At 40.7% G+C, this 16,820-nt stretch overlaps 1 protein-coding gene across 4 annotated transcripts in view; it reads left to right on the top strand.

Moving 5' to 3' along the window:
- YARS1 (tyrosyl-tRNA synthetase 1) overlaps positions 1 to 16,820 on the top strand; it is an 80,346-nt gene that overhangs the window by 26,176 nt on the left and 37,350 nt on the right. For all 4 annotated transcript variants that reach the window (XM_073665664.1, XM_073665667.1, XM_073665666.1 and 1 more), the window contains exons 5-6: positions 684 to 813; positions 2,601 to 2,681. In XM_073665664.1, the coding sequence (XP_073521765.1) occupies positions 684 to 813; positions 2,601 to 2,681 (211 nt within the window). The remainder of the gene's footprint in view (positions 1 to 683; positions 814 to 2,600; positions 2,682 to 16,820) is intronic.

Below are 16,820 nucleotides of genomic sequence, written 5' to 3' on the forward strand. Positions count from 1 at the left end.
AGTACATGATATGGTAAAACCAATGGTGTCATTCGAAAGTACAACTTGTCCTGCAAAAAAAAAAACCCTCACTCGCCATATTGACCGAAAAATAAAAAAGTCTTGGCTCTGGGACGAAGGGGAGCAAAAAAAAACTGAAGCACAAAAGGGGTTAATGGTGTTGCAGCCTCTGTGGCCCTTCAGAAAAGGTGTATATATACTGACAGATCATATGACACTTAGATTGCACACAGGTGGACTTCCTTTCACTAAGCATGTGACTTATGAAGGTAATTGCTTGCACCAGAAATTTTTAGGGGCTTCATCGCAAAAGGAGTGAATACATATGTACATGCCAATTTTTAGTTATTTGATCCCATAAATGTAATTTATGCTTATATTTTTTTCACATCACCAACTTAGACTATTTAGCGCTGATGCATCAATCATACAAATCAGATTACAAAAATATTTAAAACACAGGTTGTAATGTAACAAAATGGGTTAAAAGGCAAGATGTCGGGGGGGATACTTTTGCAAGTGACTGTATATCCATGACCTGACTAGGACAGATCTGCAGAAAAAAAAAAAATTGTCTATTAGAAAATTGTAAATTAAAAAGAACATTTATTTGCTGAAACCAGGATACTTTTTATGTTTAGTGTCCATTTCTGACTTGTCATTACATCTGTTCTGTCTTACAGGGAATATACATTAGATGTGTACAGGTTATCATCAGTGGTCACTCAGCATGATGCCAAGAAAGCTGGCGCTGAAGTGGTTAAACAGGTGGAGCATCCACTGCTCAGCGGGCTGCTGTACCCAGGATTACAGGTGAGGTTACTCGGAAATTGATGGGGAGAGATCATTTTGACATAGTAAATCCATTTAAGATTTATTATGTGCTTCAGTTCATATGCATTAAAGAGCAGAAACTGCTTAAAGGAAACCTGTCACCCTAAAAATGCTTACCAATCTGCAGGCAGCATGTAATAGAGCAGGGGGAGCGGAGTAGATTGATGTATAGTTTAGGGAGAAAAGATTCTTTATAGCCAGTGTTTTATTCATTTACACCTCTGGTCTCTGTTTTGTTTTGTTTTTGTCCATTGGGTGGTCCTATCAATGACTGACAGCTATCTCTGTATGCACTCTTATACAAAGAAAGCTGTCAGTCACTGATAGGACCGCACAATGGACCGAAAAGCCCAGAAAGAGCTGAGGATTAAATTATTAAAACACATATTATACTGAATCTTTTCTTACTAACCTATATATCAATCTGTTCCGCTTCCCCTGCTCTATGATCTAATAATCCCAGCTACATTTTTCATGGTGATAGGTTCCCCTTTAAGGCTGTGTACATGACGTCTTCAGGTCAGACTTCTGGGTGTTATTTCTCTAAATAAGATTTCTTTAAATAACAACTTTCCAGACAAAAAGTCATTGATTCATCATTGTTCCTTTTTAGTGGCTTTAGTTTTTGCGCCTTATTCTTTATACACTTTTCTGCCCCTATTTAACTTGTCTTTCTTTGATAGAGAACCTGTCATCAGAATTTTATAAACAAAGGTCATATATATAAAGATGATTTAAGTCTGATTAAATCCTTACCTTGCTTGTAGGAATGCGGTTTGCTGTTTTAGAGAAATTCCTAGCTGAAATTGTCTATTAATGAGTGCTCATGCTTTCTCGGAGGGCACTGCTCTTATAGCTCTCCTTATTTCCTACTCACTGCAAGAAGCATGGGTGCAGTGCCCACCCACAAGTTACACTTGCAACTCATTAGCATACAATTTCAGCTATGGATTTCCACAAGCAAGGTAATGATTTAATCTGCATCAAAGCATTTTTACATACATGCCCTTCGTTTGGGGTATAAAATCCTGATGAAGGGTTCTCTTTAAGTCTGTCTTTATTCTTCCTTGACAACTTTGCTTATCCAGATGTTTTGGACTGATTCATGAAATGTAACTTTCACCAAATGTCACATTTTTCTGGCACATCTCAGTCCCTTCGTGGAGTACAGTTTCCGGCAGGGAGTACAAACTGATGCATTTTTAGACAAACTTTTGGTGCTGAACAGAAAAAAAAAAAAGGGTTAAAGACAAAAATAAAGAGCATTTTTTGATTTTGCGTTCTATTCATGAACCTGCGTGATTTTGAAAAAGTAGGCGCAAAAACATTAAAGAACTATGTAGTTGCAAGCCTTCCATGTAAGCTTGGAAGATGAGGAACTGCTGGTTGGAATGTGGAGTAAATAAATGCATAAAAATGTACCATATATTGTGCGGTTTCCTCCCTGGTTTATACATGAGGGTCTTCTATTTTGGGATAATGATATGTATGTTTGAATTTCCACTTGTCATGCTGATTGGTCAGGTTTTTTCGATTTGCTTTCCCGCCACGCTATTGGTATAAAAATTAAGGGGCCGCCAAGCTTTGAGCAGGCCACGTTGTCTCTGGTGTCTGTGTGCTTCTCAGACTCCATCAGCTGATGACTCCAGTTAGGATCAGCTTGTGGGAACTTCGTACGGGCTTGCTGCACAAATCAAAGCTAGTTACTCCGAAACATTTAATCATGTGCACCTTCCACTGATCTTTGTTTGTCTTGTTGTTTGCAGGCCCTGGATGAAGAATATTTGAAAGTCGATGCACAGTTTGGGGGTGTTGATCAGAGGAAAATTTTTACATTTGCTGAAAAGGTAGAAATTTATATTTGGACAATCTATGTGCATTTATTCTATTTTACTATTGCTGGGCATTTATCAGTGGTGTCAAAAGGTAACGACCTTTAATTTGATCAGCTTTGTGGCAACATTTTTCAAAATGCTTGATGCTACATTAAGCAAAGTTCATGAATCCCATTCTCATTAAGGTACAGTGCTAATATGGTTGTTTTAGGGGCTTTGTCCCTTGCAACACTGTGGGGTGACGGACCCCCCCCCCCCTTAACCTTGCTCCATGTCATTGTACAGGTATAACTGTACTTTTAAACAAATAGTGCAAATCAGTGACATATTTTGCCCAATCTTTAAGCTAAGCCCCTTTGCATCTTTTTTTCAAATCTGTCCTTCATTTTCACAGAATCATATTAAAAATGTAACTTAAAGGGGTTGTCCCGCCTTAGGGTACAAGTTTGCAGTGTCTCTATGTGCGCCCCACTGCACACTGTGAGGAGTCTACGGTGCTGGATGTGGGTGGTCATGTGACTGCAAGTATGCAATTTGCATACTTTCGTCCACATTCCAACTAGACTTGTACAGTGTCACTCAATTCACTTGCACTGAGCGAGGACGCATGCTAGTCGGCATGTGACCGCATATATGCACGTCGCATACTTGTGGTCGCGCGCCTGCCACTCCTGGCACGGGAGAACCATCGCAGCATACAATGTACATCATGTGAGGATTCACAAGTCTGCAGTCTTGTAGAAGCTGGACAACCCCCCTAAATCTTCCAGTTTGACCTTTTATTCTGTTCCATTTTGTTGAGACCTTATTGAGAAGCTTGTTTTTCTCACATTTGTGAAAAAAACTTCCCGATTTCATCAGTGTTCGGTCAGCCTTTCATTACAAATTATCTCTTATGCAAAAAAAAAAATTGTGAAGTTTCTGCTATCCACCGGATTAAAAATAGACGTCTCAAAGTTTTTTTGCAGACCCAAAGTGTGCAAAAAACAAAGATATGTTGTCAGCCACATAGACTATAATGGGTTTGTGTTCTATTCATGAAAAACAGAAATGACGCAGATTTCACGGTTCATATATGGACTGCAATGCCTGGACTGGCTGCGGGTCTCCCAACTCATAGACACATATGATGATGCAAGTTTGGGTCTGGGGATGCGCAGTCAGTTCGGGCATTGCGTTAGTATACTGATCGCAAAATACTCTTGTGTGAATCTTGCCTTAAGGGAATGTTGTGGATGTATATTTGGATCTTTCTGCCTAAATGTAAAAAGTACTTCACGTCCGCACGTCTTATATTATGCCCTCTCATAATCAGGTTTCTAGTCCTCTCCAACTCTGTAAATCCACTTTTTACTGAATGCTAATCAGATAGGTGGATCATGGAGCTTAAATAATGGGGGTTATGCTGTGCCTCTCCTTTCCACATTGAGCTTTCAAGAGCCACTGCTGTACGCCAGGCAGGACAGTTGATGATGCAACCATTGGATGCCCTCCAGGTGTCATGCATGCCGAGAATCCCACACTGAACAAGCCCTTTAACTTCACTAGACTAAGTTATTCTTAATCTAGTGAAGAAATAATGGGGTTTATTAGTCCATTTCTGGGGACAGAGGATTGGGTGAAAGTGGACACTGTGTCACAGTCCCTTGAAAAGTCTCCTGCTCTGAGCATCATTATAAGCTACAGTCCAGGACATTCCTGGCCACACTCGGTAAACCCATGCGAAACGTTACCTCTAGTAAAACGACCCCCCTTACACACTGAGTGCTTATGATCACTGTTGCCAGGATTGATTTTTGGCGCAGGTTTTGGTGAATGTTTTATGCAGACGCAAATGTATGTTAACAGATCTTACACATATGCATGCCTACTTGGCATTGAAAGCTGCTTATTAAAATTTAAAGGTTAGTCCCATCATCATAAATGCGTATTATTGGATAGTGTTTGTAAATGGCAACTACTTTACAATCTGCCATTTATTACAATTTTCAGCAATTCTTGAGATTTTAACACTTTTTTAACACATTTGTTTACAGCTTGTTGCCTTGGAGACCGACCACCGCTGCAGAACAGGTGCAGTGCTTACAAGCCGCGATGAGCGCAAGTGCTTGTTACTTGAGTTTGCCGAGGTTGCTTGGGTATGCACAGAGGATCGCGGGTACTCCAGTAACGTGTTCGAGTCCACGTGGCCGCATATTTTGCTGCTGTTAGATATGCAATCCCCGCATGTTTTGTGGCTATCTAACAGTCGCGGGACTCGAACATGTCACTCGACCACCCGTTATACTCAGTGCATACCCGAGCACCCTAGGAAAACTCGAGTAACGAGCACTTGCGCTCATCACTGCTTTCAAGCTCTTTTATATTGAGCCAGTAAGTACTGTTTTGAACCTGGCAGGGATCACTAGAGCGTACTGTTAACTTCTAATCCCAGCCAGCATCAGCGTAGTGCTTCCAAGCTAGACAGCAGCGGCGGTTGGTCTCCTAGTCAACAAGCTAAAAAGAAAAGTGTTAATATCTCCTCAGGAACAGCTGCAAACTTTAATAAGCAGTAAAGAACTATCTGACAGTATCCAGAATTGAAAATGGGAATAACCCTTTAAAAGGAACCAATCACGTCCCCAAGTTAATCTGCATGTTAATAGCATTCCAGTGGTGTCCGGCCTCCTCAGTGACAGTGTGTCATGCATGAAGCATCTTCATTCATTGTCTAGTACACAGTGAATGGCTGCTGTAAGGTCTCGGCAAATGCTTACAGCAGCTGCTCACAAGGCTGCCCACCGTGACTGTGTAGCCGCTCCAGCCGTTCCTCTATGGCTGAAGGCCAGCAGCTACCAGGAGGAATAAAGTTTTTCTCTTGGTAGCTGTGCTTGCATTAAGGCAGTCAGACAACATTGAAACTCTATTAACCTAAAGATCAACTATATATCTGCAGGTTATTAGTGTTTGGGATCATGTCAGATTCCCTTTAAGTCAATGGGATAGTGTTGAAATTTGGGGATGACCAATATATGTCATACTTTACTAACAGATAAATCCTTATAATGTTCTCCTTGTATTATCTTTTCTTTCCCTGACGTGTACCATCCGATAATTGTACTGTAACTAGCTGAAATATTCGACAGGCTGAGTCTATGCTGAATGGTCTTTTCTACTGTTGTCAGCTTGGCATGCATCTCCTTTTTCTGCAGAGCAGGAGAACCTGTGTTATTAAAAGTAGGAAGCAAGTATTTAAAGGGATTGTCCAGGGTCAGAAAAAGTTGCTTCCTGCCAAAACGGTGCCCCATGCAGTGTGACTGATATCACTTTGGTTGCAATAGCAGAGTAATAACAACAAACCGTTTTCTCTGATCCTGAACAATCCCTCTCAGGAAATGTTCTGTGTGTGTATATATTGTGATGTGTGGAGCCATAGAATAAGGTTACACTTTTTTGGAACTTCATACATTTTAGTGTGTATCACTTCAATGAACTTTGAAACCCCCAGTGCCCTCTGCATTGATGACCTGGAAGTGCTATTCTTAGCTGTCTTTCTGTGCTTAGCTCACCGGGTCTTTAAGGCTTGGTTAACATATAAATTTGGTACTTACATGCTACGAATTAGGTTTTTAAAGGGAACCTGTCACAAGTCTTTCCATATATAAACCATATCCACCAAGAGCCCAGATTCCCTGTATACTTAGAAAAAAATGTCTTATAATTCTCCACGTTGGTATCTTTGGACTGTCATCTGTGCCCGTGATCGCATCTTCTCCTGCCTTGACTGAGGTGGACTAAGTCTTCTACTTCATCCACACAACCTGTTGTATCTGCACAGGTTTTGTTCCCTGTTGTGCAGGCGCTAGATTTGAGTAGACTGTGTGGATTACATAGGAGACGCATCTACACCAATCATGGCATCAGAGGAGGCAATAGTGGGCACAGACGCCCATTAGACTAGTTATTGCCATGGTATAATAATATAAAAAGCATTTTTCATATTTTTTTTATATACTTATATCTGTGCTATTTAATTTCCTAATAAATATGATCTGAGCTCTGTTTCTTGTTTGAGAGCGCTCTGACCCCTAAGAAGGTGTATTATGAAATTATTAAAGATAACACGTTGGACCAAATTCTGAAAATAAATTAAAAAGCACAAATTGATTGGTGCCCTTTAAAGCTTTCACTTGAATGCCACTCTCTTCATATGGTATACCTTTTGTTCTAAGCTTTTCATGTTTATAAGATTAATTCTCTACCTCTTAAATCCTTAGATACAATGACATTTTATATATACATTATCCTTTCTATCATCTGCACCAGCCATGGATTAGGTAGATTTCTCTTATTGACTGACCTTAATGTCCTTATTTTCTATTAATCTCCTTAAATTACGTAGGATTTCAGTTCAGGAACTTGGCTGCGGTACAGATTTTATGAAACACAATATTTTTTTGGAGGTTATAAAATCACTTGCATTGTGAATGTGAAGGTCTCTGTGGTGATATGCACCTCAATATGAATGTATTTTAATAGTGATTCTGTATGTGTGTGTTATTATCGGGTAGTGATCACAGAAAACATGTTTAAAGGGAACCTGTCACCAGGTTTTTGCTATCCCATCTGAGAGCAGCATGACGTAGGGGGCAGAGACCCTGATTCCAGCAATGTATCACTTACTGGGCTGCTAGCTGCAGGTTTGATAAATCACTGTTTTATCTCTTGCAGAGCTAGTGGGTTTTCTGATTGTGAGCTTTATATAACGCCGCCCACACCTCTGATGGGCAGATTTCTGCATATGCACAATGTACACAGAAATCTGCCAGTCAGTGGTGGAGGCTGGGTTATACAGAGCTCATGAATATGGAGTACTATCTCGCACCAGGTTTACTAGTCCTCTAGTGATGATCTCATGCTGATAAAACGGCAATTTAATCAAAAGTACAACAAGCAACCTAGTTAGGGGTAGATCATTGGAATCAGGGTCATCTCTTTCTCTACATTATGCTGCCGTCAGATTAGGTGGCAAAAACCTAGTGACAGATTCCCTGTAAAAATGATAGCATGTGAATAGGGAATGTGGTCCTCAAAGTGAAAGTATCTACAGTAAATAGTATTAACTTTGTCAGTGAACTGGGTAAAAGGAACCTGTCATGTAAAATAATGCTATTAATCTGTAGATATGGGGTTAATCTGCAAGTTAATAGCGTTCTGACACCATGCGGCTCCGGCACTGAGAGCCCCGCTGCCAGGAGGAAATTAACTTTATTCTCTCTTGCAGCGTTCGCTTTCAGTCTTGAGGTTGACGCCGGCATGGTTTCAGTCATCGCTCGGTGTATAGACCGGCTGTAACCATGTGTAGAGCAGCTGTAACGGCTCCCCCTGCACTGACTGACAGCCTGCCCTAATGCTGAGATGGCTGTCAGTCAGTGCCATGGTCGTGGTTGCAACTGCTGCTCTCTATACACAGAACTTTGACTGAAAGCTGAACCCTGCCTGGGTGAATAAAGATCATTTCCTCCCGGCAGCTGCGGTCTTAGTGCCGGCGCCGCGTGGTGTCAGAACGCTATTAACCTTGTAAGGCGTGCAGAAACTGAGGCAGTGACACAAGCAAGTCCAACATAAGCAGCTTTTATTCAGCAACTCACGGGTAAACAGAAAGTCCTCCGGTTCGCAGCCTGGTTACCACAAGTCAAAAGCAACGGTTGCTGGGGGCAATGGCCGCGCCGGGCTGCTCAAAGCCTGACGGGTGCAGAGCCTTCCCAGGCGTGGGTTCAGCTACTCACAGATCCGCCGAGCTTTCCTGGTATACTCCTAGCAGGTTCCAACACTGAACAACACTAATCCTTAATGCAGGGTTTTTAAAGGACCTGTGGCAAGAGCCACTGGAAACCCCGGGTTGGAGGGAGGAGTCCGCCCCACTGCCTTCCTGTAGGCTCTCCCAAGAAATGAAGGCCTTGCTGGGTTTTACTTAATCTGCCTTAGCCAGATAGCCTGACCAGGTCAATGCTCACCTTCATTCCTGCATTGCAGCTGTGTCTGTGACTGTAATGCACTCCAACGGGTTTAATAGGTCTCTGTACACATTCTGAGGGATATATACCGTCCCTCGTATACGATTCCCATTCACTGCCTCACAACCTATAGATTAACCCCATATCTGCAAGTTAACAGTGTTATTTTACATGACTGGTTCCCTTTAAAGCTTGAAACCCATTTTTCAGTTTGTACTTCTAAACTATATACACTTTTACGCAGCTACATTGTCAGCACATGGGCCCACACAAAAATGTATACTGCCAAGAATAAATCTTTACATACCCATTAAAATTGCTTCCCATATGCTGCTCTATTTTCAACAGCTTTGCCATATAACTGCTTAGCATGTAGTAACAGGCTACGGGCACCGAAAATATAGTCTGCAATAAGTAGTTCTGTGAAACATATGTCACATTTCCATTTCTCCCTGTTTCCTCTATCACCGCTCCTTGTCATTTAGTGGAAACACTTAATTGTTTACACATTGAGGCTTAAAACTGACACAGGTACATGGCTCATTACGGCAAATGTCCAGTCCTCTGATTGGACTGTTTTAGATTTTTTAGGACACACTGTCCAATGATGGTTTATAAATATGAAGCATTTTGTGCCTATATGTTTAATAATTAAGTACAGAATTGACTGATGTTCTTATTCCCGGCTTTCTCTGCTAGGTAAAGGAGACATGCAAACACTACTAAGTGATCACTTAAAGGGGTTGTCTGGTGAAAACAACTTGTGACCCCACCACAGGACCATATTCCCCATTCACATGCCATCATGTTTAAAGGGAATCTGTCACCAAGGTTTTGCTATCACATCAAAGAGCAGCAAGATTTAGCGGCAAAGACTCCAGTAATTCCAGTGATGTGTCACGTACTGTTCTGCTTGCTTGCTGCCGTTTTGATGAAATCAGTTTTTTCTGCTGCAGATCTACTACATCTCTGAATGCTTCGCTCTGTATATTCCCTCCCACACCACTGATTAGCAGATTTCTGTATACACTGTGCATAGACAGAAAGCTGCCAATAAGTGGTGGAGACGGGATTATACAGATCTCATAAATATGGAGGACTACATGACAGCAAGTTTACAAGTCCTCTACTGAGAATCTCTTACTGATAAATCAGTGAGTGATTTTATCAAAATGCAGCAAGGAGCCCAGTAAGCGACACATCACTGGAATCAGGGTCTCTACATTATGCTGTTCTCAGATTATGAGGAAAAACCTGGTGAAAGATTCCTTTTACAGTAGCAGCCTGATTGGCTACCAAAGAAAACTACTCAATTTTTCGTTTCCTTTGACACCAATCAGCTGTCTTTAAAATGGCGATAAATTGAAATTAACCCCTTTACTCCCGAGGGTGGTTTGCACGTTAATGACCGGGCCAATTTTTACAATTCTGACCACTGTCACTTTATGAGGTAATAACTCTGGAACGCTTCAATGGATCCCCCTGATTCTGAGATTGTTTTCCGTGACATATTGTACTTCATGATAGTGGTAAAATTTCTTCTATAACTCTTGCTTTTATTTGTGAAAAAAACTGAAATTTGGCTAAAATTTAGCAAATTTTCAAAATATGAATTTTTATGCCCTTAAATCAGAGAGCTATGTCACACAAAATAGTTAATAAATAACATTTCCCACATGTCTACTTTACATCAGCACAATTTTGGAACCAAAATGTTTTTTTGATAAAAAACATTTACAAAACCATTTTTTTAGGGACCACATCACATTTGAAGTGACTTTGAGGGGCCTTTATGACAGAAAATACCCAAAAGTGACACCATTCTAAAAACTGCAACCCTCAAGGTGCTCAAAACCACATTCAAGAAGTTTATTAACCCTTCAGGTGCTTCACAGGAATTTTTGGAATGGGGAAGAAAAAATGAACATTTAACTTTTTTCACAAAAATGTTAATTTAGACCCCATTTTTTTTATTTTTGCAAGGGTAACAGGAAAAAATGGACCCCAAAATTTGTTGTGCAATTTCTCTTGAGCGCTCTGATACCCCATAAGTGGGGAAAACCACTGTTTGGGTGCACGGCAGAGTTTGGAAGAGAAGGAGCGCCATTTGACTTTTTGAATGTAAAATTTGCTTGAATAATTAGCAGACGTCATTTTGCTTTTGGGGAGCCCCTGATGTGCCTAAAACAGTGGAAACCCCCCACAAGTGAGACCATTTTGGAAACTAGCCCCCTCAAGGATTTTATTAAGGGGTATAGTGAACATTTTGAACGCAGAGGTACGACACAGAATTTGATAACATTAGGTCATGATATTGAATAAGTTGTCATTAGTCTTGAGATCAAGTGCTCGCTACTTGAGTTTGCATCGGGTACTCGGGTATGCACCATGTATCGCGGTTGCTCCCCGCCCGCATGTTTCACGGTTATTAGACACCCAAAAAAAAAACCAATATGCCGAGATCGCTCGTGCATGGCAGGCAATCCCCACGAGGATTTTTTGGCTGTATAACAGCTGCAAAACATATGGGGAGGAGACTCGAGCATGTCACTCCAGCACCCGCGATACTCGGTGCATACCCGAGCACCCGATGCAAACTCAAGTAGCGAACACTTGCGCTCAACATTAGTCGCCATATCGTCGTTGTTTTTTTTTCTTTCCTTTTGAAAAAATCCCAACCCTAATACAACCCTAACCCTAGAGTTTATTTTTTATACCATTCCTTGTGCGGTATAATTGATTAGACGACTTTATTCTTCTGGTCGGTTCGATTACAGAGATAATAGATTCATATCGGGTTTTTATGATTGACAGCTGTCACACACTAAAAGACGCTTTTTTTTTTTGTGCAAAGACTATCGCCATATTTTGAGAGCTATAATTTTTCTGTATTTCGGCCGACAGTCATGTGACGGCTTGTTTTTTGCGGGACGAGTTGACGTTTTTATTGTTACCATTTTTGGGCACGTGACTTTTTTGATCACTTTCTATTCCGATTTTTGAGAGTGAGAATAAACAAAAACCAACAATTCTGGAATTGTTTTTTTTGTTGTTGTTTTTTTTATACCGTTCCGCGTGTGGTAAAATTGATAAGGCAGAGTTATTCTTTGGGTCAGTATGATTACAGCGGTACTACATTTATATATTTTTTTATGTTTTGGCGCTTTTACACAATAAAAACTATTTTATAGAAAAAATATTTTTTTGTATCGCTTTTTTCTGAGAGCTATAACTTTTTTATTTTTCGGATGATGGAGCTGTATGGCGGATTGTTTTTTTGCGGGACAAAATGAATTTTCAGCGGTACCATTTTTATTTGCATTCGTCTTTTTATTTCGTTTTATTGCATTTTTTGTTTGGCGGTATGATGATAAAGCATTGTTTGTTGCTTTGGTTTTTTTTTTACCATGTTCACTAAAGGGGTTAACTAGTGGGACAGTTTTCTTGGACAGGTCGTTCCGGACGCAGTGATACCATATATGGGTACTTTTTTATTGCATTTTTTTTTTTCCCCCGAAATAATATTTATGGGTACAATATATTTTTATTTTTTTGGATTATTTTATTTATTTATTTATTTTTTTCAAATTCTGATTCTTTTTTTTACTTTTACACCTTTCCGCGCTATGGGACGTTCACATTTTATATTAAGATCGCCTGTATAGAATAGGGAGCAGCAGCAGCTCCCTGTGCTATACAGACTGTCACTGCTGCAGAAGGAGAAGGTACTTTGGTCATGCACTGCGCATGACCAAAGTATCTTCCTGCCGTCTGGTGACCCGGATGTTGTCATGACGACATCGGGTCGTCATGGCAACATCCGGGAGCCGCGGCAGACAGCGTTGGATGCCGGCAGGAGAGGTGAGTATCGGCAATCACCTCCCCTTGCCCCCGCAATCGACTTCGATCTGGTACTGGGTGGTAGTGGTGGTGGCAAAGTGACTGGAAGATCCAACCAACAACCTTTTGACATTGCTCTGGGTTCAATAGTGGTGTTCCCTAGCAATTGGGACAGTAAGGTCGGGCGACAAGATGTGGGTGTTTCAGCTTGCCCACGGCCTCTGCATGCACCATCACGTCCACTTCCTCGTCCCTTGCCGCGCACCTTGCCCATTTTAAACGGAGGACAATATTTTCCACGTTCACTAGAAATAGCTGATTTTGGAACGCAGTTATGTGATACGTCTGACAGAGAACCACGGTTTTAAATAGCAGGCCTGTAATTTACTAATCTTATTCTACACAGAGACCTAGTGTGAATAGCTTGACTGACACACTGCAACAGAGTGGAAAAGGAGTCCTATATTTTCCAGGTTCAGTTGAAATTTCTGGATTTTTATCACTGAAATATGGAACAGATCTGGCTGTATTCTGCAATACTTACAAGCAAATGGAGCAGAAAAATTGTGTACTCTGGATTGCTTTTTAAGCAAATAACCAGGATTAAGATAAAAAAAAAATTGCCCTGGCCCCTGATACCTGGGGCTATGTCTACAAATATCTGTAATTATTACAGCAGCAGCTGGAACGTTCAATGGACCCTCTTGTACTATATGCACTGCAGTCTGCCACATACACTGCCTGCCTGCCTAACTTCTGCGAACTGTTAGTTTATATATATATCATACATACATATACAGTACGGACCAAAAGTTTGGACACGCCTTCTCTTTTTAAGATTTTTTTATGTATTATCTTGACTATGAAAATTGTACATTCACACTGAAGGCATCAAAACTATGAATTAACACATGTGGAATTATATACTTAACAAAAAAGTGTGAAACAACTGAAAATATGTCTTATATTCTAGGTTCTTCAAAGTAGCCACCTTTTGCTTTGATGACTGCTTTGCACACTCTTGGCATTCTCTTGATGAGCTTCAAGAGGTAGTCACTGGAAATAGTTTTCACTTCACAGGTGTGTCCTGTCAGGTTTAATAAGTGGGATTTCTTGCCTTATAAATGGGGTTGGGACCATCAGTTGTGTTGTGCAGAAGTCTGGTGGATACACAGCTGATAGTCTTACTGAATAGACTGTTGGCTGCTTTTTTCTTGCCATAATACAAATTCTAAGTAAAGAAAAACGAGTGACCATCATTACTTTAAGAAATGAAGGTCAGTCAGTCCGAAAAATTGGGCAAACTTTGAAAGTGTCCCCAAGTGCAGTTGCAAAAACCATCAAGACACAAAGACCACAAAGAAACTGGCTCACATGAGGACCGCCCCAGTAAAGGAAGACCAAGAGTCACCTCTGCTTCTGAGGATAAGTTTATCCGAGTCACCAGCCTCAGAAATCGCAGGTTAACAGCAGCTCAGATTAGAGACCAGGTCAATGCCACACAGAGTTCTAGCAGCAGACACATCTCTACAACAACTGTTAAGAGGAGACTTTGTGCAGCAGGCCTTCATGGTAAAATAGCTGCTAGGAAACCACTGCTAAGGACAGGCAACAAGCAGAAGAGACTTGTTTGGGCTAAAGAACACAAGGAATGGACTGATGGTCCCAACCCCATTTATAAGGCAAGAAATCCCACTTTTTAAACCTGACAGGGCACACCTGTGAAGTGAAAACCATTTCCGGTGACTACCTCTTGAAGCTCATCAAGAGAATGCCAAGAGTGTGCAAAGCAGTCATCAAAGCAAAAGGTGGCTACTTTGAAGAACCTAGAATATAAGACGTATTTTCAGTTGTTTCACACTTTTTTGTTAAGTATATAATTCCACATGTGTTAATTCATAGTTTTGATGCCTTCAGTGCGAATGTACAATTTCCATAGTCAAGAAAATACAGAAAAATCTTTAAATGAGAAGGTGTGTCTAAACTTTTGGTCTGTACTGTATATATCATAGAAAAAACAGCTTTTAGATTCGCTACCTTCCAAAAGCTGTAATTTTTTTTTTGTCTTTCCTCATCACTTGTTGTCCTTGTAAATCTGAAGTGTTGTCTTCCATGTCTTTGTCTGTATTTTGGCTGTCTACCAGTCATTCTCTTGTTTTCTCACACAAGTCTAATCAGCTTGCGCTCATTCACTTGCCTTTCAAGGCCAAATTCCTGGAATCTTGAAACTGCATTTAAATGTCTCCTTGAGTGTAAGAAAGGGAAGAAACTGCACGCACAAAATATATACCGTACATCTATCATCTATATCAGAGCTTGGCGGCATGCAGCAGAAATGAGAGCGACCGATTACTAGCTAAAGGCTTTGGAGATCTAATCATTTTGTTAGTTTCCCGATTGTCTGACAGTTCTAATATAACAATTAATGAGGTTATTCCACTTAGTCAGTAAAGGACTGGCATCTACATATTGCGGTTGTTTACTGCTAGTAATCACTTAAAGCTCTTAAATCCAACTCTAATCTTTCTCTCATACCTTATTGTTGAGATCCATTTCTAGCCTCGTTGCTGTTGTGTAGGCGGGACGCAGCACTAGAAATATGGCCATGCATGTACTTCTCATCCTGCCCTCTAAGAAGCGATATAACGGGCAGAGAAGACGCTGCAGCTTCAGGAGCCTGGTCACTGGACCAGGGCTCTTTCTACATCACCAATGAGAAACATTTGTGTCCTCCTCAGTACAAACTCTAAGGTGGACGCAAAAGAAGTTGTCCCCTTTAAAATAATTTCAGCCCCAGAGTGAATTTTCTGCACTCACCCTCCCCTGGTCCACCGCTGAATCTGCGCTGCTGATCCCAGTATCTGTAATTAGCTGCAGTGCTGACATTAAGTCGAAACTGAGTTCAGCGGCTCTAAGCAGTTCATTCCATCTACATGAGCGCAGCTGCTGAGCTCACTGATTGGATGCCTGTGGCACTGTCAACATGACTTCTGTGCTGCAGCCAATAAAAGACACTGAGAACAGCAGCTGAGACTCATGGCTGGACCCGTGGATGGTGAGTAATGCGCTTTTGTTTTTTGTTATAACAAACTGCGCCAGATGACAAGAAATTTTTGAAAGTGGAGAGCCCTTTTAAGGGGAATGTATAGAAACAGGTGACGCTATACTAAATTTGTGATTACCATGATACAAGAAAAATATCAATAAATTATGAAGAAGCCTAATGCGGATCCATCATAGTAACCTTAAAGACACTCTATACAAATATGATATACAAAAGAAAGAGGAACTGAGAGCCACCTCAGACGTCTTAGAGCGAAAAAATACTTTCCAAAATATATTAAAATATAATTTTTATTTAAGCATATTAAAATACATGAAAATGCAAAACAATGTTCCTAGGAGTAAGACTTGCTGTCTATGTAAAAGAAAAAGCAAGCCATTTACAATGATGAACCAGCTGACATACTTATCTCAATATGGACCAGTGAAACAAGGGCCCCAACGCATGTTTCGCCCATCTTCATCAGGGGGCGTGCTGAAGATGAACAGCATGTCTTACTCCTAGGAACATTGTTTCTTTGTATTTGATTTGATAAATCTATTTGACATGTACATAGCCATTTTGTGTACACTTATTTGGATGTAACCATTGACATACTCCAAGAGAAATATATATATTGAGATTTTACATTTGGTTGTTAATATATAGATATACTGGATGTCTACATTTTAGGGATTTTCTATAATCTGTTGGCTCATGTAAACTATATATTGGACCGGTCATACATTTTCCGTATTTTTATTTACCTTATGTTTTTGCATTTTCATGTATTTTAATATGTTTAAATAAAAATTTATATTTTGGAAAGTATTTGTTCGCTCTAATAGATATGAGGTGGCTCTCAGTTAGTTTTCTTGTACAACTAAAAAGAGTGTGTAAAAAATTTAAAGAAACTTTATTTAATTAAGTACAATATTCTTTGTGCAACAACCATTTTAAAGAAGTTGTCCGAAACCTTACAGTTAGAGGTTGGCCACTACTTTTTATGATTGCCCTAATCGATGGACCCTGTGCCCCTAAAGTGTTTTTCTAATTTACTTCCTGCTGTCCTTCTTGCCTGTGAGTGGCGCTATCGGTGGCCGCTCACAGGCATCACATGACCCCGGCTGCAGCCGGCTCTGACATCCGCTGATGACACGTCAAGTTCCGGCTGCAGCCGGGCGCGACTCAGTGCTGCTTTCCATGGTGGATGCTAGGATGTGGGTGGGGTTTCCCCGCGTGTCACACCCATCATCCACCTCGCGCTCTCCC

Source organism: Phyllobates terribilis, unplaced genomic scaffold, assembly GCF_046119375.1.
Source record: "Phyllobates terribilis strain yellow unplaced genomic scaffold, ASM4611937v1 Scaffold_2__4_contigs__length_985480577, whole genome shotgun sequence".
NCBI lineage: Eukaryota > Metazoa > Chordata > Amphibia > Anura > Dendrobatidae > Phyllobates > Phyllobates terribilis.